General features: G+C 49.0%; 1 protein-coding gene across 1 annotated transcript; it reads right to left on the bottom strand.

The window, feature by feature from the left end:
• Positions 1-794: 794 nt before the first annotated feature.
• LOC149363447 (fatty-acid amide hydrolase 2-A-like) lies at positions 795-17,722 on the bottom strand. The gene is made up of 7 exons (XM_089568552.1): positions 17,534-17,722; positions 15,258-15,486; positions 13,132-13,263; positions 12,174-12,293; positions 11,554-11,687; positions 10,278-10,373; positions 795-1,370 (listed from the first exon to the last, which is right to left on the bottom strand). Exons 1-7 carry the CDS (start codon positions 17,720-17,722, stop codon positions 804-806), a joined length of 1,467 nt encoding a protein of 488 aa, XP_089424678.1. The 3' UTR covers positions 795-803.
• Positions 17,723-20,981: the final 3,259 nt, after the last annotated feature.

Genomic DNA, 20,981 nt, shown 5'->3' with positions numbered 1-20,981 from the left:
TGAAGTAAAGTTGTTTCAAGCGCAGGCGAAAGGGTAGCAAGGAGGGAGAGGGCGACCGGCTATCCTTTAAACCTGAGGGAGACATTTTATTCGGGAAAACCGCATCAGCTCTAATCTTTGCTTTTCGGAAAAGTGTTCAAGAACTCCGCTGTCCAAATAAGAACGCTTCATACGCAACCACCCTCCCAAGATTTTCCATAAATCTACCCTGGGCTCTTTTGAATATCAGGTTGAGTGAGTGCAATAAAAGCGAGCATATCCCATGCGGATTATACACATGTATGTTTGACCTTTAAAATACGCAGACATTGCAGCTGGCTGGTATAGTATAGTACGCGTCCTAGCGATATTACCACCGGCATGGTGTATGAAACTCCTAAAGGACCACCATCCCTGTTCAACATCTGGGCAGTACTGCACATATTCGTTTTCAGATTGATTGTAAAACATTTTATTCGCCGGAAAGAGCTTGGCAAGAGGTCGCGTTAAGTGGTCGAGAGTACATAGCCATCGACGACTTTGTCGGCCCACTCCACCGCCAAAACTTGCGTTCTGGGGTCAGAAAACATGTTCTACTCAGTCGCTCGAGTACGGCGGTCGGTTGATGACAATGTCACTAGGTTGTCCTCCCTTGATGATGTCAAATATCACTTTTTGATTGTTGTTTAAAAAAGATCTTTATTGCATACATGGTTTAAAACTTAGCCACAAAACTCCCATGTGCTAATATCCGCAAGACTGAAAACGTCTGCTCATGTGCGCAGCCCTCCGTGCAAAGATATAATTCGCTTTCAGTTGCGCACTCAAGGTAGAATCCATCCACCGAATTGCCGCTCGATCTCCTTCGCCACGGCGAGGCAGAGTCGGTCGTTGCCCCTTGTCGCCACCACTTGAACAGCCAAAAGACTTCCGTTCACTGACTTCCCAACCGGGCACACCGTCACGGGCATATTGAAAATACTGAACAGAGCACTCATTCCCGCCGAATCGACGGACAGCATGTTTTGATCGTAAGAACCAGTGCGCGTAGGCGCCGGCAGGACGAGGACACTGTCGTTACCCAGTGACTCTACTAGGCGGTAGCACACGGCGCCGACGGAAGAGTAGAACGCTTCGGCTTCACGCCTCCTCGGGAACCGGGACGTCGCCGCCGCGATTATCCTGACGAGCATAAAGTTGTCCAACCTGCGTCGCCCTGCTGCCAGGAGTGTACGCAGAAAATCCTGGAACGCCTCCTCTGCGCTGAGCGCGAGTAGTCGGCACGCTCTCCTGTCAGCCACGTTGAACCACATGAACAATAAGTGCTGAAGCTCTGGTACGTGCAGCAGGCGAATGTCTGAGCCAACTGCATTCTGAAGGTGCCGTGTAACCTATATAACGAGAAAGAAAAAAAATCAGGTGTTTGTATTGCTTTAGTGTTCTCCCTCAGAAAAACTTGAGCACTCCCGTACAGCCGCGAGGGACATGTAAAAAGCATTCCCGCCTTTCCATACTTCATATCATTGGCTACTGAACATTTTGACGGAGCAATTCAAAGGCCCGGAAAGAAAAAGTGGCTGGGGTCAACTTGACTTGAACATAGTAATACAAGCGAAAGCTCTATTAAGCATGGTTTGCAGTGTCTCAAATAAAATGTCAAGGTCATAGGTCAAGGTCAGGTACCCAGTGGTCCTAGACACATGATCACGGGGTCATACTACCACAGCTTGGGCCATACCACCACGCAGTGAACTTCGATTTCATCTTCTGAGGGATTGAAAGTCATTGTCAATGTGGTGCCCGCTGTCTCAAATCAACTGTTAAGGGTAAAGTTCAAGGGTCAACGCCAAGAGTCAAGGCCAGGTACACAATGGTCATCACCATATGATCACGTGCTCATACTACCATACTCTGGGCCATACTACCACGCAGTCAAGTTTGGTTTGACCTTGTGAGGCATTGAAGGTCATTGTCTCATTCACATCGACATCGGAAGTGGTACCCCGTGGAGAAGAGCTCTCGCTCTTTGTCAAGGAATCCTTGCCGCATTTCTTTAGAACCTTTCCGTGTAACGCTTCTTACTTCTCAGAATTCCATTTGCCTGCAAAAAGGCTAAAATTGCATTGTAAGGCCGCCACTCATTTCCAGCTGTCTCCGTTGGCAAGATGCCTGCGTTCGCGGAAGTGGCTTTCCCTTTGTCAATGACAATTTCCGCAACCACAGTGCAAAGGGGAATTGTGGAGGGTTTTCTGACGCACTGCCGCCGTCTTCACGGGACCTCCTTACGCCGTGGGCCATCGTCGGAGGGGCCCGATGTCCCACAGCAGCCCGCAGTGCAGCGTGGTCTAACAGGAGGATTTCACGGGTGGCAGTAATGAATGCCGGTTAAAGCAATTACTGCGTCGCTATGACATACTGACCCAATTCGTGAGGAAACAGGACTGTTGCTTGCCTTGTTTACCGAGGCAGCAAAGGGCGCCCCAAAAATATATTACGGCGACTCTCTGGCCATGCGTGGGAACCAAGTCCTTTCCTTATTCTTTTTTTTTCTATTCGAGATGTTTGCCATTAGGCATAATGTAAAGGGGAAAGAAAGTTATAAGAAGGAGTGCAAACAAGCCTCGCTTAAAATGTGGCAAAAGTTCACGGTGAGCGCAGCGCCGTCTTTGGTATAGTGCTTCTGGGCCTTTACCCTTTCTCTTTTGTTGCTGACGAACGGCACGCACTGAGAGAGAAGGGGAGACTTTAATGAATAATGGAGAGGTCTGCCTGGTTATGGACCTGGCATGCTACTCCAGATGAGGGTGAAAGAAGAGGGTGAAAGAGAGAGAGAAAAAAAAGGTGACATTAAACATACTAAACACTCACGCACTCACAAACACACATGACTGTCAAAGTATATCCGTGTTTCTTAGAAAAACTAAGAATGCTTTTGTCCCTCGCTCAGCCGAAGTCGCATTAGTCCAGGGACCAAGGACATGCTCTAGGTGCACGAAGCCGTCCTGACGAAGTCCTGAAGCACTTAACAGTGTCTTGCGATGGGTATTAAAGATTTGGCAATGGCAGATCAAGGTTGAAGATCCTCGCGCACACCACATGTCGGGCACAGAGGGCTACTCGATACACCAGTTTTATAAAGATAGAATTTAGTGAAGGCAACGTCCAGACGAATTCGGTGCAGGCAATTACAGTCATGTCTATCTAAATTGCGTGGCATTCGGAATTCACAAGTGGGGTCGATGCGAAGGAGGGGTCTGTATTGACGCCGCGGGTCACACCACAAAGAGCGTTGCATATGCCAGGAGTTAGTAGCGAGAAGACTCGCGCCATCACTACGAGAAAAGGGTATGGGTAGGAACAAGGAGGTGTCGCCATGCGCCGACCTTGCTGCACCGTCAGCACGATCGTTGCCTGCGAAGCCTCAGTGACCGGGTAACCACTGAAGCACAACACGGTGACGTAGCTCACAGGCCTCGGTGTGTAACCTGTTCCCGTCATCGACGATCTGCTCCTGATGGCTTCCTGTTGACTTTATCGATTGTAGAGCAGCGCGAGAGTCACTGAAGAAAACCCACGCTTTTGGCGGTTGTTGTAGAATGTAAGGAAATGCAGCACGCAGAGCAGCCAGCTCGGTAGCAGTAGTCGATGGGCGGTGGCTGAGTGTCGCTGAAATTGTGGTGCAAGTTGACGGAATCCAGACGACAATCGCTGATGACAAGGACGTGACAGAGCCATTAGTGTAGATGTGGCGGTACGCATTGTAGCAACCATGGATGTGCTCAAGCCCAAAGTATTTAACTGCAGCGTTGGCGGTGCTTTTTATTTTAATGCCAGGTATTGTGATCTTGATATGCCATGCTGCGTACCTCCAAGGTGCGGTGTAGGTTGTGCCTGGATGCTGGTACTGTGATGGGAGAATGTTAGAAACTTCCTCCATGCAGTACTCAGCGAGTGGATGGTTTGGTAGACGAGCCACAAACCGCACCTGGGCACGAAGGAGCTCCTGGGTTAAGATCACTGATGCCGATAAACGTCTACTCTCAGCTAGCGTACCCATTGGGGAGCTGTTTTTGGGAAGGCCGACACAAATTCGCAAGGCTTTAGCTTGCATAGCTTCAAGGATTTTAATGTTTGTTTGCGAAATACCCTCAAGAGCTGGGAGACTGTAGTGCAGAAGGCCTTCAAAGAGCGCTCCATACAATCGTAGTAATGAAGGTGTAGAACAGCCTCTTCTGCTGGTGGAGAGCATAAAAAAAAAAAGAGGCGTAAGAGCAGAGCTTGATTTTCAGCTGTTTCACATGTGGGGACCATGACAGTGACCTGTCAAACGTTACCCCCAGAAATTTATGGCTTCTGATGTACGGTATTGGAGTACCAGCCACTTTCAGCGCGTAACGCGAAATATCACGCCTTGAAAATGCGATTGCTGAGCTTTTATCTGCCGACATGGTGAGACCGCGCTTTCTTAAGAATGATTGAATGCAGCCTATTTCCCTCTGTAGTAGGTCATGCACAATGCGCCTATTACGTACAGAACGTAGATTTAAACTGTCGGTGGCAAGCATTTTTCCAAGCCAAGAAGTGAGATAGTGAAAAGGGTGGGACTTAGTATACCCCCTTGAGGTACTCCGCGAGATATTTGATGCGGAGCTGTGTCACCTTCACTTGTTGACATAAAAATCAATCTTTCGTGAAGATAGTCACGCAGCCAGTTATACAATCGCCCAATAATTCCAATTGATTGTAAAGCTGAAAGATTTGCCTCATGGGTGACATTATCAAAGGCTCCCTTCACGTCAAGAAACACAGCAATGGTCATAGACCGCAGAGCTTTGCTGCGTTTGAAACAACTGACAAGGGCAAGAAAATTGTCAATGCTGCTGCGTCCTTTTCGAAAACCAGGCATGGTCGGAGGATTAATTCCCCTGTTCGTCAGGTTCCAGGTTAAACGGGAGTGAACCATTTGCTCCATCAGTTTTCCGACGCAACTTAGAAGCGCTATGGGATGATAGGCGTTTAAGTCAGTTGATCGTTTTCCAGGCTTGAGGATAGGTATGACACGCGCAAGCTTCCAGCACGTTTCAAGGCGGCCGAACTCCAAGGAGGTGTCATAAATTAAATTACGAGCAGTTGAACCTTGGCGCCAGTTGTCAGGTGAGAGAGGGTAGTGTAGCTTACGCCGTCTGGTCCTGGGCAGGATCTTTTATTGGTAGTTGCCTGAGCCGCATGAAGTTCATGCATAGTGAACGGTTCGTCAAGGAGGGCGGTGTTAGGTGAAGGGAGCCAGTTGCACCGACACGGCTGTTGAACGAGCAATGATCTTGGAACAGAAAGCCTGCGCTGCGTCGAGACGCGAAATGTTCGCATTCACAGCTACGTACGCAAAGTAATTTAATGGCGCGGGCTGACTACTGAGGCTGCGTACGATGCTCCAAATTTTAGAAACAGGCTTTCTGGAATCAAGCTTTGCGCAGAAGGATCGCCATTCCCGTCTTGCGAGTTTGTCCAAATGGCGCTGAACTTGTTTCTGTGCGCGCCTAGCAACGCTGTTGTCTTCGCTGTTATTGGTACTCCGTGCTCGTCACTCTGCTCTGCGGCGAATTGCTCGAAGTCACTCATATTCAACATCTACACTTGAGTACACTTTTGGTAGGATTATAACTTTAGCGCTGGTCGTTTTAGCACGTGCTCCAGCATCAATGAATTTATAATAATCAAGGTTTGAGGGCTCTAATTTTTCTACTATATCAGAGAAAACATCCCAATTCGTGTTGCGTACCTTACGCCGCTGGGAACTAAAAAAAGCACCACCAACCTTAATGACCGTAGGTAGATGAGCACTGCCATGAGTTTCTATGTCTACATTGCAAGTTGCTGAAGACGACAGATGCGCAGAAATCATAGAAATGTCAAGGGCACTGGACCTTGCACCCTGATAAAAAGTTGCCTGGCCGGTGTTGAGGAAATTCAAATTGTTACGCTGTGCAAAATCAGATAACTGTTGTCCTCTGCCTGTTGATCTGGTGCCTCTCCAAGCAGGATGGTGTGCATTGAAATCGCCCGTTATGATGTGCGGTGCAGGAGTACTGCGTGCTATATCCTGAAGGCGGTCAACGTCAAATGTGACACGGGGGGGTATGTACCCGACGATCACTGTGAAGGACAGATTCATGATCTTGACGTTGGCTGCAAGATACTCATTCCGTGAGTCGACAGGTAACGGTTGTGGGATGGAGGTGACGTCATTCCGGACAGCTAAAAGAACTCTGCTGATGTCAGTACCGGTCATAGAGTTATTAACCGCATAGCCTGAATGCCTGTATAGCCGATTATTGCCCGCATGGCAATAATCGGGAAACGGTGCTTTGAGCAAAATTGTCGGAAATCAGACAATCGTGGACGAAGGCTGCAGGCATTCCATTGAAAGATGGTGGCCGTGTTACGGATGCTTTTCCCGCTAGGGAGAGTAGCTGGTGCATTGACTGCTACCGCCATTGTGCAAGTAGAGGTGAAATGAAGTCAAGGATTGTAAGGATGGCCTGTGCCACCGGCGAGGAGAGTGGTGTAAGAAAGGCGCGGATAGCCTCAACAAGCGAGCACAGTAGGGAACTTGTGCCGTCGGAGTTTTGGCGAATTGACCCTTCGCGCGAGTGGTTCCAGGGTACATACTGCGGCTGCCGTGGAGTATTCACTCTTGTACTCGCAACTGAAGGTGGCTCAACGTTTGGCGCGGTGGAAGAGGAGGGAACTGAACCACGTCCTTAACGCGCAGGTAACTCGCTTTGTCTTGTCCGGTTGTCGAGGAGCTTTCTTCCCCGGCGATGATTTTTTTCAGCGGCGACTTCCCCGGATTTTATTTTGCTCAATTAAAGCAGATTTTGCTGTCCTATAATCTTTAATATTGGAGTTCTTGTATTTGTAGATGATCTTCTCCTTTTGATAGGCTGTGCAACGGATAAACGTCGCCTCATGTTGCTTTCCGCAGTTTGGACAAAGAGGGTTATCACTTGCACATTCATTTCGGCCATGGCTCCCACCACAACGGGAGCAGCGCAAGGCAAGTCGACAAGCGCTACCCACATGGCCGAAGCGCGGACATTTGGTGCACTGGAGGGGGGGGGGGGGGGGTTAATGTACTCGTACACACGGTACCTTGTATAGCCGAGAATAACGTATCGCGGCGCAGATTCTGTCGAAACTACAATGCGGATGTTTTCTGAATTGCCTAGCCGCAGGACAGATTTGATCGGAGCTCTCTGTAGCAGTGCAGAGTAGATCTCTGATTGAGGAGGATCCAAGGGGACACCCTCAATGACACCAACACCGAAGTTGCTGGTACAGGGCTCATAGGCTTGAACGGCAACTCCAGCTATGCTTGTTGTTTGCAGAAGGCGTTCTGTAGCGTGCGCTGTACGGGTGTCAACTGCCAGAAGGTTTAGACGATCTTTAGGACGAACTTGAAGAACACCGTCTGGAGCCACAGATCCGAATTCTTGCCTCAATGTCAGTGGATTGAAGCGGGTAATGCGGTGTCCAGAATCCACTGGCTTGATGACAACTGTAAGGTTGTGCCTAGTTTGAGTTACGTTCGGAGTGTCTACACTCAAAAGTGACCGTTTTGAGCTGCGACGGCGCTTTGAAGGCACATGGATAAATTTCTCAGACCCTTCTCCGTACTTCACAGTAGTGTCCATGTAGATGATAGTAGAAGAATCTGACGAATCAGAAATATCATCCTGACCTGAAGGTAGCGGCAGATCAGGGCTTAAGTTGGAAGCTTCAGGGGTGCGATGCCCATGGGGGTCTGGATATGCTGGTCCTGATGCAGCTGAAGCAGAAGAGTAGCTGCAAGGCACCAGGTTTGAGGCAGCAGGTAGGGCTTGCACAGCAGGTATGACCAGCTCAGCTGGGCCTGACGGAATGCCAGGAGATGCCAGGAGAACATTCAGGTGTTGAGATCGGGCGCGGCACCGGCGGAGCCGCACCCACCTCTGGAATCGTACCAGGGTGTTGCAGCGCAGGTTATCTGAACCCAAATGTTCAACACCGATCACAAAACATCCACAATGATTGGCAGAGACGAGCGGGCACAGCCCTACAGCTCCACTGATGACGGGTGGGAGCGCATCGGTGTCAAGAATTTCACTAGCAACGCAAGCAGGAAGGCGTTCCCCCGACGGGAGAGGGTGCGGATACTCTTACCGGAGAGAGAGTGATGATTTTTTTAATTTTGTTTTTGTCGTTAGCGGGACCCTGAGTTCGAGGCTGAGTCCAACCCACAGGGTATAGTTCCCACCTCGCATGACATTTTTGATTGAAGAATTGTTGGATGGAGCAGGCGGCTGAGAATGACCACCCTTATTTCTTTGTTAATTAAGTGTTTAAAAAGGCAAGCGAAAGAATGACAGTCCAGTCTAGTCTGAGCAGGGGAAGTTAGTTCTTTTTGTAAATTCATTTCTGCTTCTTCCAGTTTTACTCTATTCATGGTGTGCCAGCTAAGTTGGACCGAGATTTTGAAAAAAAACCTAAGCATTCTTCAAAACTGAAATCACCTGGCTGGTTTGGGGTTTAGCTTAAGTTACAGTATCATTTTTTTGCTCGTCTTATAATTAGTCAAGATAAATAAATTAACTTTTTAATAGACGTTGAAACTTTCAGGCGTCAACTGGAAAGTTGTGGAGCTCCAGAAATATTGTTCAATCCAGGCACTTCCAACGAGATATACTTAGCGTGGCTATTTTTATTCGAGAAGAACGAAGGCCCGCGGAGTTAAAAAAATCTCTGCCTCTCCCGTAATCGAGAGTAGAGTAAGCATGAAATGTTTACGGGCATAACACATCGGTTGTAGATGGTACTAGTCAAAATCTTGAAATGGGTCTAGTGTTCAACACCACATCACACCACGCTCTTCTTGTTGCGCCGAAGCGATCACCTGCAATAGTGAGGGCTTAAGTAGGCAGCCGCGAACCGTGGCCGCCTTGTCGCTTTCGGGAGCGGCCGCATAATTATGGCGTTGTCGGCAGGGGCGAGCAGTCTTCTGCTGTGGCGTATCACTCGCAAAGCGATCGCTTTCCGCAAGACGATTCCTACCTCTCCTTTCATGAGGCTCCATTGCTTGGCTTAAGCAGCTGTGACGGTGGCGGCATTGAAATGCAGGACGATGCAGAAGCGTACGCGGACACGAGGAGACGCAGGCCTGACAAGAATGTATATGCAGCGCGTTAGAATACTCCGCGAGCGTGTGTACATCTGCCTGCCAAAGGGAGAAATGTCACGAGCTGAGGCCCGGCGGCCGGTCTTTTACATGCGTGAGTGTGGGACCGCGGTGCCATCCTTGGGGACGGCGCGGAAGCAGTTTTTCCGCCCAAAGCCCTTCTCGCCGTGGAGCTCCCCTCCTGCTCTAAGCGACCCTCTCTCAAAGCCCCTATCAGATCACGTATGAGTCTCGTTAAATCTCGTACGGTGCCCGGATGCTCTCGGTTCAGCTCCCGGATGTGTGGAATTCATTGCCCGGATGAGTGGAATTCAGTGCCCGGATGCTGGCTCTCGGTCTGGGCGTGACGTCACCACCCTGCCGACAACGGGAGCTAAAAGCATTTCATGCTTAAAAAACCACGTGACAGCGCACCCCAGCGCCCGAATGCGCCGCGATTGCAGCGCTCTCATCCGTGCTTCTTAAAAAAAAACATCAGTCGCTTCACGCCTTTCGTGCTGCCCAATAGAGAGTTTCGCTTTGTGCTTGGTTTCAAGACAAGCGCCAGTGGGCTCGGGCGGCAGCTGAAAGAAAGCGCGGCTTCCGTTTTTCAGCGCAATTCACACAACGTAATGAAGCTTGTTATATGAGTCTTTGCTTGCTGAGGTCTTGCTCCCAAATTCGAACTAATGAGATTGTCATTGCTCATCTGCATGCATTCTGCTAACGTGAGAGCGCAATTATCGCCGCAGTGAGTGGCGAAATTTTGTAGCTTGGCTTCTGCGTAACCAGAATTACAATCGCTGGCTCTTACCTGCGGTGCTAAATAGTGGGAAAAAGTCTTCATTGTGGATGTAGTTGATTTTAAATCCCGGCCATGCACGAAGCAGTGATTTCGTCCTCGACTCTCTCATTCCTTGACAAACTCGATATACAAAAGATTGTTGACGAAAACAAGAAAGGAAACGATTTAGAAATTTCCCTCGCCTTTTGTCCGTCTCTGCCTCACATGATGTTCACGAGATACAATTTGTGAATGGAGGCGGAAGAAGTTTTTGTGTTGTTTGCGTGCGCTTCATGGTTGACATGGAGTAATGGTACTCGCCTTCTCGACGCCCTCACGAGCCTCTGTGGTGGCGCTGCTGGGGTGAAGGATTTCATTGGTTTCTATGAAGAATACCTTGAGCGCCCTCAGGTCAACCTGCACAAGACATCGCGAACGCTACAAGAGCAGGAACAAATTTATAGCTTAAACTAGAAGCTAATAGACGAGACAACGTACTCCTTATCTCCTGAAGGTACAAAAGGAAAGAAATCGAGTGAGGTTAGCAAATTTGTTCGAAGAAGCAGCTCGCTGTCGCTGTAAGCGTTATTGATGTTTTTTTAAGGTGGAAGCCTTTAATGCCTCATCGTTGTAAGCAGGAGTTGTCGACAGAAATGTCACGCTTTTAAATTGGTCGAAATGGTCGCAAAGTCACAGTGCGCGAATTTCAAACGGGACCAATTGTACTTAAGCTAGTAACCATGCAACCAATTAAAGGGATAGTATAGTGATAAATAAATAAATAATATCCAGTAGGAAATTGATCGACTTTGGGAATCGAACCAGGGTCTCAAGAGTGCGAGACGAGCACGCTAAGCACTCCGCCATGCCAGCTCGACGGTTTGTAATGAAGAAAAGCTCGCCTAGTGAACACTGTGTCTTCGTTCACATCCACCTTCCTCCCCTCCCTTATGGTGAGGTTGAGGGATCCGCCGAGATATGCGAGACAGAATTATTTTCCTCAAAAACCAATTTATCGGCGAGCAAGGCGTAGAGTAGAATGGGCGATGGCGTTCTATGGACTCCCTGGCAGAGTTGCAAGAGGCTGTCGCGTTCCACTCTTAGAGGCGAAGCTTAACACCCTAACCAGACATCAGTGACACAAGCAGCAACACCGCGCTTAAGGCTTTCACCTCATCGCAAGTCAACAATGCCCCCCCTGAATTTTTTCACATTAAATTTCCCCGCCGATGTTGAGGCACTTGCTGCCACATGAACTTAGAGTGAACCTCGGTCGGTTCGATGCGGCCTGTCGTTTCGCTGGCCGCTAGACCAAAGCGAAACATCATGAGGGGGTGAACCGCCAAACCGCAAAATAATGGCGTTAAAGCATCGGTGCATTTCAGTAAGGACTATTACGTGCTTATCCAAAACAGCTCTCTCTAGGGGGTTTATTGGCAGCTCATACTAAGTCCAATAGACGCTACAGATGTGATGAGTGACGAAAGTAGAGAGTTGCACCACTGCTCTATCATCAACCTTATCACTTTGATGAAACGCGCAGACTGAAAGCGTATTCGCTGATGAGCTTACAAAATTTCTTGAGCTGGATACAGACCTCCTGGTCTAGCCTGAGGTGATTGGCTGTATCTCCTGCAAGAACTTTCAGGAGCAGAGGCAGATCCTCTGCATACCTGGCCATGGGACATATAATGTTGTCTTGTATGTTTTCTCCGGCATTTGTTCCCGATACTGTGAAAAGATTGAAGGAAAAAATTGCTCACCACACATTCCAAGACTAGCGCTAGTGCTGGTGGTGAGGAGACTATGTCATGTGAACCATTTTTAACAAGGCGGCTTCAGTTAGCTTTGAAGCACTGGGTTTTTAACAGAACGTTCTTTCTTTTAGTGCAGTCTGCTATGCCCGTCACTAAAGCACCATCGCCAAAATGGGACGAGTCTGCTGAATGCCATTTTCTCATCATTAACGCTGTCTAAAGAGCGCCACAGTTAAAAAAGAACACGGCCAAACAATTCAGCATAGCCGCCAGAATTTTCCATGCGCTGAAATGCCAAGCGATGAAAGCCAGAGAACTGCACATGAGTGCGCAATTAAACTATTTTTTTATCACAGTTACGAACATAAGCAAAAGGACATGCTCGGGGTCCCGGAGGTGTTCATATACTGAGCGTAGCGAAGTGCAGGCAGTGCATCGTTGAAATACGGCCAGGGCTCACCATCTGTTGGCTTGTGGCCGAAGATCCCGCAACCGCCTGACCGCAATCGCACGCTTCCTCCAATGTCGGTGCCCAGACCAACCAGAGAGCCCGCTGAAGCCAAGAGACATGCTTCGCCACCTGTAATAACAAGCAGTGCGAGTTTACAGACACCCTCTCCCATCTGTTGTCTCAGCATGTCAATGGCGACGATTCACGAGAAATCTTAGTCGCCATTCCGAGACCTTAGAGCTATTTTGGAAACTGCCTTCGTTGCTAGCGATATTATATCGCTGTTTTTTCGACAAGTGAAATTTAGACAGGCGTGCCGCTTCTTCCATGAAGGCAACTAGTTTTACAAGGCCTGCATAGCACGAGCAACATATGATGCAAATACAGTAAATGTTGCGCACCCATGATATTGTTTCTGCTAAAAATTCATCGACGAACACTTTCCAATTTTCTACACCTATCACAGAGCTTAGCACATTACAATCAGAAATGCGCGGGAATTTCAAATTTTCGGTTTATCCTATTGATTTTCTCTGGCCTTCGGAAGCAGTTGGTGTGAACGCTCAAAGCATTTTGCAGCAGTCAGGAAGAGGCAGCCATGATGATAACTACTTTCGCGCGGAATCTCTCGAATCGACAGCTCTCTCAAAATCACTAGTTCAATTAAGTGTTGGCGCTCCTGGCGCCAACAGCATAATCCAATTGCTGATGTCCAGGAAAGGTAGACATACTCCTTAAAGCGCGATTGGGGCAATGCCTTTTGAATATATACTTATAGAAGGGCAGGCACCATCATACCATTTGATTAAGAAATCGCTGAAGTGGATATAGTTTTATAACAATTGCCTGGGTATTCCACGCAATGTAAAGAGCTGTGGGTCTGAGGGCAAATGCAGTGTTGAAAGCTGTCCTCCCGTGTAGGAACATCTGGGCTTGTGTCAGTCTTAATTAGTGCCATCCAACTCACCGCTACCAACTCCAGGCAGTTTGGTCTGCACCAACGGGATGGCGCCGGCTGAACGCATCCGGGCCACTGAGGGGGCGTCCTCCGTGGACAGTTGCTCACGTTGCAGCAACGAAGTGCTGTGTTGCCGCATTCCTGGAAGGAAGAATTGTGAAGGTCCGCACCCGACTCGTTCGGAAAATTTACAAGTGTGCATCGGTGTACTGTGGTGTTAACTCGAGGATTAGCTGGTGTGGCTACTGTGCTCAAAGGCTATTGCTAATGCTATCCGGTGCTGGCACCAGACCGGTCCGGCACATTATATTTTGCACACAGTCGATTCATTCCAGTGTGCAAAACAAGCCGGCCTGACACGTGTTAGCGAACCTCCCGATGAGCAGCGAACGCGGGCAGCGGGAAAAACACAGTCGTCCGACAACCCTGGGCGACGGGGCGACCAGCAACTCCGGGGAGGAAGACGAAGAGGCAGACGCAAAATGGACGCTGGACCGTACGCACCTATGTAATCACTCTTAGCTAACCTTGTTAATAAACATTGTTCAAAAAAGTAAAAAGGCATCCTGCCGTTAATTTGCGCCCGAACACGAGAAACACCCTATACATGATACAGTGCAAGGAACGTCGAACTTTACCGCCTGCAGCCCGCTGAACACGAACAGTCGCGTGCGTGTCTTCAACTGACACTAGGGCCGTTGGGATTCGACCGCTCGGTCTGAGACAATGTTAGGGAGAAAGCAGGGCACCAGATGTCTCCACCCGCCGGAAACACACCGTGTTGCACGGTGTGGGACCCGGCGGCCGGCGCTCATCGGTTCTAATGTGAGTGCAGGACAAGCACTCGTGTTAAGGGTTGTTGTTGTGACTGAAAGGAGGATGAAAAGGAAATTGCACGAGCCTGCCGACTGGCTCGAGCCAAGCCAACCCCGCTGCCATGTACAGATAAAGGAGGTAAATGAGATAAAGGAGATATGAGAGGAAAGAGTGAACGAACAGACGCGCGTCAAGGGGCTGCCGGCGGTACCTATACCTCATTTAAGGCGCAATTATATAGCTGGCAAACGAGATTGTGTTGTGAACCGTCTGCGACTTTGTGGAATACTCGTGCGCTATGTCCCGACAAGATGTGGTTGAGGCCTGGAGGCCATGAAGGCGCACCAAGATATTAGGATACGGTTACCGAAGACTGCATGCGAGCTAAAACGGCAAAGGCAAAGCAGAGAAATAAAGGAGTGATCTTTCGTGAATTACAGAACTTTCCATGCATTCCTTCTGAGGCGGTCAGGTGGCTGCAATTCTTTTTCCCGATATTATCTGGACATAAGGCAGCATCAGGTTTCCCCCGTGCTTACTGAAACGCATCTAGCCTAACATCAGCCGGGAAACGCGAGAACCATGTCTGAACTTCCACTCTGGAGTTTGTGCTAGGCACTGCCGGCGGGAACACGAGGACATAACCATTTTCTCGGGAGCTCAGCCCACCACGATTGCTATCTCTTTTTTTTTCCGGCCAGATCTTCCGTTGCCTTTACAGCAGAAGGGGAAGGAGGATTCGTAAGAAGGATGCTCTGATCTCACTCTCCCTAGACAGGCGCGATAACTCCCGCGGGAGTACCAACTATTTCCGTTCATGAGGAATCGGACATACAGGATGGGAAAATTTTTTTGCCCATTCTTTCAGTCATCCTTCCACGGATCTGCAGTTCACTGATATGATCTTGCCACATTTGTTCGCCTATTGCTTTAGTTGCTGTAATTCGACTTCATCTGCTTCTGTATGGCACACTAATCGAAACACTAACAGTCTTACTGAACGATGCCAACTAAGAAGAAAATGAGAAAAACTTTTGGTTTAGGTTTGGTTTATTGGGGTTCAACGTTCCAAAGCAACTTAGGCTATGACGGAAGCCGTAGTGAAGGGCTCCGGCAATTTCGACCACCTGGGGTTCGTGTACTGACATCGCACAGCACATGGGCCTCTAGAATTTCGCCTTCATCAAAATTCAGCCGCCGCGGCCGGGATCGAACCCACGTCTTTCGGGTCAGCAGCCGAGCGCCGTAGCCACTGAGCCACCGCGGCGGGGTGAGAGAAAACTTTGGATCAGGCGCTTCAGAGGAATAAATTACTTCACCTTTTACTGCAATCCTGCAATCGACACTGAATGGCACGCCCAGAAGTGGTTTCGCTCGGCTCAGCTGTTGCACGCTCATGTTACCACATTCCACCAAAAAGTCGGTGAATTCAGCCTCACGGAGCGCCTCCTCAAAACGTTCCTCTACGACAGGACTGATGAAGGACTCCAGCTCTTCGATGCGTTCGATGCGTTCGATGTACGCAGAAAGGAGATGGAAGCTTTCTACCTGCAATTAAAACGAAACGTTAGACGTCGAGCCAACTTCGACTGGAGCGTTGGCTCTCAGTTGAGCCTGACGAGCAAAGCGAGCATAAAGTCAGGAGCAAAAATTTTCAGGACGAGTGCTCACGACGTTGAGGCGCTTAGCATAAAGCCGCTTAATTATGAATATAGCGCTTTTCTGTGAACTTGCCTCCGTGCCGCAGAGTCCCGCACATCCTCTTCGCCCGTCTCTGCTCGGCGTCATTCTGAACTATGATTGGCTCCTCCGAACGTCGGCCGGGAAACGCGCGCGAAAGAATTGTTTTGCTTGTGTGTTTGTTTTAAGGCGGAAGCCTTTAATGCCTCATCGTTGTAAGCAGCAGTTGTCGACAGAAAATGTCACGCTTTTCAATTGGTTGAAATGCTCGTGACGTCACAGTGAGCGAATTTCAATTGGGGCCAATTGTACTTTGGCTAGTAACCATGCAACCAATCAAAGGGATCGTATAGTGATGCTCCAACTAAGTGGGATTGAGTTTAGTTAGTTGCTTAATTAATCAATTAGCCTAATTAAGATAGAGGACAATGAAGAGGTCAGAAGACAGAGGAAAAGAAAAGAAAGACGCGGGTCGCAGCGACAACAGCGTCCGCGGAAGGACACGCTGCTGAAAAAACAGATAAGTACGAAGCCGCGTTCGCTCCACCACCACGCACTTCCCTACTCAGTTCGACGTTGCTCGTTTCATATACGTTGTGTCGAACATCCTAGACAGTTCCAACATTTGACAGGTGAATGACAGAACACGATGGATAGAAATACAATGATGTAAATATGAAATAGCCTAATTAACCTTTCTAGTTAGACCGCATCAATCAATAAAACCGAGAACGAAATTGGTCGAGTTGGGGAATCGAACCAGGGTCTCCGGAGTGCGACACGAGCACGCTAGCCACTCCGTAATGCCAGCTGAATGGTTTGGAATGAACAAAGGCGCGTCTGGCTAATACGGCGTCTTCGTTCACTCCCATCTTCCTCCTTTCCCTTACGGCGAGGTGCAGGTGTCCACCCAGATATGCGAGAGAGATACATTTCCTTTCCTCAAAAAATAAATTTACCGTCCAGCAACGCGTACAGCCGAATTGGCAATGGCGTTCTGTGGACTCCCTGGCAGCGTTGCAAGACGCTGTCGCGTTCCACTCTTACAGGCGAAGCTTAACATGTTAACCACACATCAGTAACACACGCAGACAGCCAATGGACGCGTCATTCGCTGGTAGCACTTTAATCATCATTCACAACCACATTCGTGGCAGAATGCTGTACTCAGGCTTTCGCCTTGCACCACTTTAGTCGCCAAAGTGACTCCTAATTTTTTTTGTTGGCACCATGTGCGGGCCGTCTGCCTCTGCTGCCTTGAGAACCATATTACTGGCCGCAGTTCTGTGTGCGTTGCTTCGACTTTCAGTCACACAGACAGTTTGTTTTTCAAGATTAATCAAAGATACTCTATGGCTTATAGCTTAAGCAAACAACAGCAACGGCAAAAGTGGCGTATGCTGTCAATTTGCGATGAAATAAGACAAGGACGTTAAGCAGTAAAATAAAGGAAGTCACCTGAACGCAAGCATGCATACTCCACACCCTCCGAGATTACATTCGCCAGTGCGCCAGAGTGTTTGTGTTTCGTTGCATCCGGTTTTCAGCGCGGTGTATTTAGCGCTGCGCATGGTCTTCAAGCTTCAATTGCTACGCCAACAGGCCTCAATCAAATCTTTTATAACGGAGTTAGCGTCCGGGGTCGTCTTTTGCATTCGCATCTCCCTAATGTGTAGTAACTAACAACTGCAGCATGCCTCCCCTGGCCACTGTGAGCGATGCAAGGAGGGCCATTCAGAGGCACACTGAATATCATGGCTTGAGCGGTTTTTGTTGGTCCAACAACAACAAGAACAACCAGTATTTGCTGATATGCCGATGTTGTCGCCGATGCTGTTCACACAAGAGCACACATCCTGAACTAGAAAGAGCTGTAAAAGCTACGAAGCAAAATCGAAATGAAGCAGAGCCTCACCTGGCCAGTCCTGATGTATGCAGCGAGCGATGTCGCAGAGCTCAGGGCAAGGTCGTCTTTCACCGGCGGCAGGTGATGCGACCTCATCTTGTATTCCCATAGCTGGGACAGTAGCCTGGTTATGTTGCGCCACAAATACACGACCAGCTCCCCAAGCTTAGTTGTGCAGCTTTCCAGGACGGTAGCCATCGTCTAGTGAACAGTTTGCGTTTCCAGAAGAGCCACTCCGTTTACAGACAGGTGCAGAAATGAAGCGTGCGCTGCAATGCGTCGGTCAGAGCAGCATGCACAGCAGTATGGCTTTAATCTTTTTATCACTCTGTGGGGAGGAGATGAAGGCTTCCACTTCTAAACGCAAAAGCACCTTGCCACCCTCTTTAGGAAAATGCGATTGTGTTGTACCGCCATCACAACAGCCTGACTCGGTGAATCGTGGAAGCTACCGAGATAGCAAGCGCACGTGATGAATGCGTCACTAAGCCGTCTGCGACCCTATCACGGAGGAAGCTTCATTTCATGTCACGTATGGCAAGTGGCAATGTTTCAACCGCTTTCTGTGCGTTCATCATTCTTTATGCAGATTCATTGCATGAAGATAATATTGCGGGACGTGGGAAAGCGTGCCGAAACTGCGTTCTGCGCCACCTAACGGTGCACCCTCGCTCTTTCGCCCCTTGTGGGCATCTCTGTGCTGTCACTCCTACCTTACGCGTGCCGTACGTAGCTCAGAACCGGCGCCAGGCGCCGCATCGGTATCTGGCAAGCATCTGCCTAAGCAGCTGATAGGTGAAGCGGATAGCGGGTTGCCTTTCGTGGCGCAGCGACTCATGGTAAAGAAGAGGGAGCGTACACTTAAGTTTTCTGTTTATCATAGGCCTCCTCGCAGGCGTGACCACCAATTTTCAATGCTCAAGCACTGAACTAACGGGACACAAGGCTCCGATTGCCGGGATGACCAACTGCTTATGGTAGCGAAGAGCCTTGGTATACAAAGCCTTCCGCAAAAAATGCGGTCACGTGAAACAGAAAGAGGAAAAGTATAACAATGTTCGGCAACAATTCCCTCAGGTGTGTCACGCGTGTCCAGCATTCTGCGAAGCTAATGCCCCGTGAACTTGGCCTCGGTGGTGCTTACTGGATGTAGTTGATCTGCGGGGGGGATGGAAGCTTCAGAAGTCGGCGTTTTGGGTCAGTGTTGCTCATAGTGCGAACGCAGTAAAACAAAGAACACGTCACTGCGGGCCTCTTCCCCTTTACGCAAGTGGTTGCTTCGCGAAAAGCGGCAACTATCTGTTTCGCTCTTCACAGTGGCTGGGGCCGACGCTAGCCGGATATTGAAGCGGCACCTGGCGCCTGTTCCGATCTACGTCCGCCGTGCGAAACGTAGCAGTGAGGCTACAAAAACGCTTGCGAAGAAAGAACGAGCGGGAGTGCGCCGTTAGGTGCCGCGGAACGCAGTTTTGCCACACTTTCACACGTCCCGACATATTGTGATCGCGATAGTACGTGCTGCATATCCGCAATACATAACTAAGTGAAGGTTACACCGCTTGTCCTGTCGCTTCTAGTCCTCGTACTATCTTGCTTTCGCGCTATGTTTTCCTGTAACGATGAATTACCAACATGCCCAAACCTATTCACTTCCTCTTTAGTACCGTCGTTCGGTGGTAACCAAAGGACGCCATGCCAGTGCACTGGGTCTGGAGAAGCGTGTACCACAGCGGGATAGCTGATTCGCAGAGCTAAACATATCTTACCACCAGAATATCACTTCGACCCTTGGAGATTTATTGACAAACCTAAAGGCTTAGGCTTTCTTTTCAAATCTTACATTCTTTCTTTAGTTTGCGACAAGCTGTATATAACCTGGTACACTGTAAGGGAATAAATGTGGATGTCCAACAAGATGGAACAAGCTTTTTTTATTTTTTGGTTGATCGCCTCATGCACACACCGTTATCTTTTGTCTGCTATCCGAGACTTGAGCAATGCGCTCGGGAACGTTAACGCTAAAGCGCAGCAGTTGCAACGATGCACGAAATTCGCGGTGTTTCATGTACCTTATCTAGAGTTAGCAGCTGTCCTTAAATTGGGCGTGGGCAAGACCCGCAAGCATTCTTACCGCGGAGCCCATGAGGCCGTGGTTAATTCATTCTCATTTTACCTGCGGCTACCAGGTTGGCGATGAAACGCGAAAATAGTATTCTGTGGACTGCTTCTATGCTTATTTTTAATGTTTGTTCCTTGTTTCGATTGTTGATTGTGGAAAAGCACTCGGTTTGAAATCATATTTGAATTACTTCTTAAAAGGCACTGAGATGTTATTGGAATGTAATAACATTAAATATTTCCATGTAACAGCTTATTATTGGCATTATGCAGCAAATCCTTCGTTGCGAATCCGGTTAGAAAATAAATATACCTACGTGAACCGGATGGGGTAAAGCTTTGTCAAAAGGGTCCCTGATCTCCAAAGGTAATTTTGGTTGGTTGGTTAATGGGGTTTAACGTCCCAAAGCGACTCAGGCTATGAGAGACGCCGTAGTGGAGGGCTCCGGAAATTTCGACCACCTGGGGTTCTTTAACGTGCACTGACATCGCACAGTACACGATCAACATGACAGAAAAGAACTAGAGAGAATGTTTACTACATTCGAATCGGAGCGAACGCATGGATTTGTGCTACATAGACGACGACGGTGAGCAGGCAATGCCGCGGGACGGAGCAAATGGAAGTTGATGAAGGCGCTCTCCAATGCACAGCATGAGATTGTGGTGCAGTTTAACGCGAGGCGTTCTGGCTGCGGCGATAGTCGAGTGGTCTCGATGAGCAGCCCTTAAAGGAGGTCTGTTCGCGGAGCCGCGGGTTCGACTCCCAGTCGTGGATATTGATTGAATTCCTTTTTCGCTTTTTCATGGTTAGACCTCTAACTCAGCTGAAGGTCAAATTTGCACGGTCTGCGATTGAAGCCTGAGGGCCTGTATTAAAGCTTTCGCTTCAAATGTACTGGTTTAGGACGGGAATAAAGTCAGACCATGGTACACATATGTCCCCTAAATTGGCGATGGGTTGACAGTCAGTAAATAAACCAGTTTTTTTTTCTCATCGCTGAATAAATGTCTAAAGCATCGGAACTCAAGCCGTATGTGTCCGTGACAAGCCGCCATTTTCTGTCGCTATAAGGATTCATGCGCACCACGTGGACGGTCTCAGTCGGATGGCGCCGCCGTGGTAAATATCTCGGGTCCCGCGGTACAACTTCTAGGTGATGTCACTAAGACGCCTAGCTACCTCGTATGGACCGAAGTAGCCGCGGAGTAGCTTCTCGGGGAGCACTCGACGGCGCACGGGTGTCCGTACCCACACAGAATCGCCGGGTTCATACCAAACGTCTCGGCGTCGGAGGTTATAGCGACCAGCGTCGTGGTATTGCTGGTGCTGAATTCG

This window comes from Amblyomma mixtum, chromosome 2 (assembly GCF_055824585.1).
Source record: "Amblyomma mixtum isolate Tamu chromosome 2, ASM5582458v1, whole genome shotgun sequence".
In the NCBI taxonomy this organism is placed as follows: domain Eukaryota; kingdom Metazoa; phylum Arthropoda; class Arachnida; order Ixodida; family Ixodidae; genus Amblyomma; species Amblyomma mixtum.
Note: the sequence above shows the minus strand (reverse complement) of the source record. Positions and strands in the feature narration are given on the sequence as shown.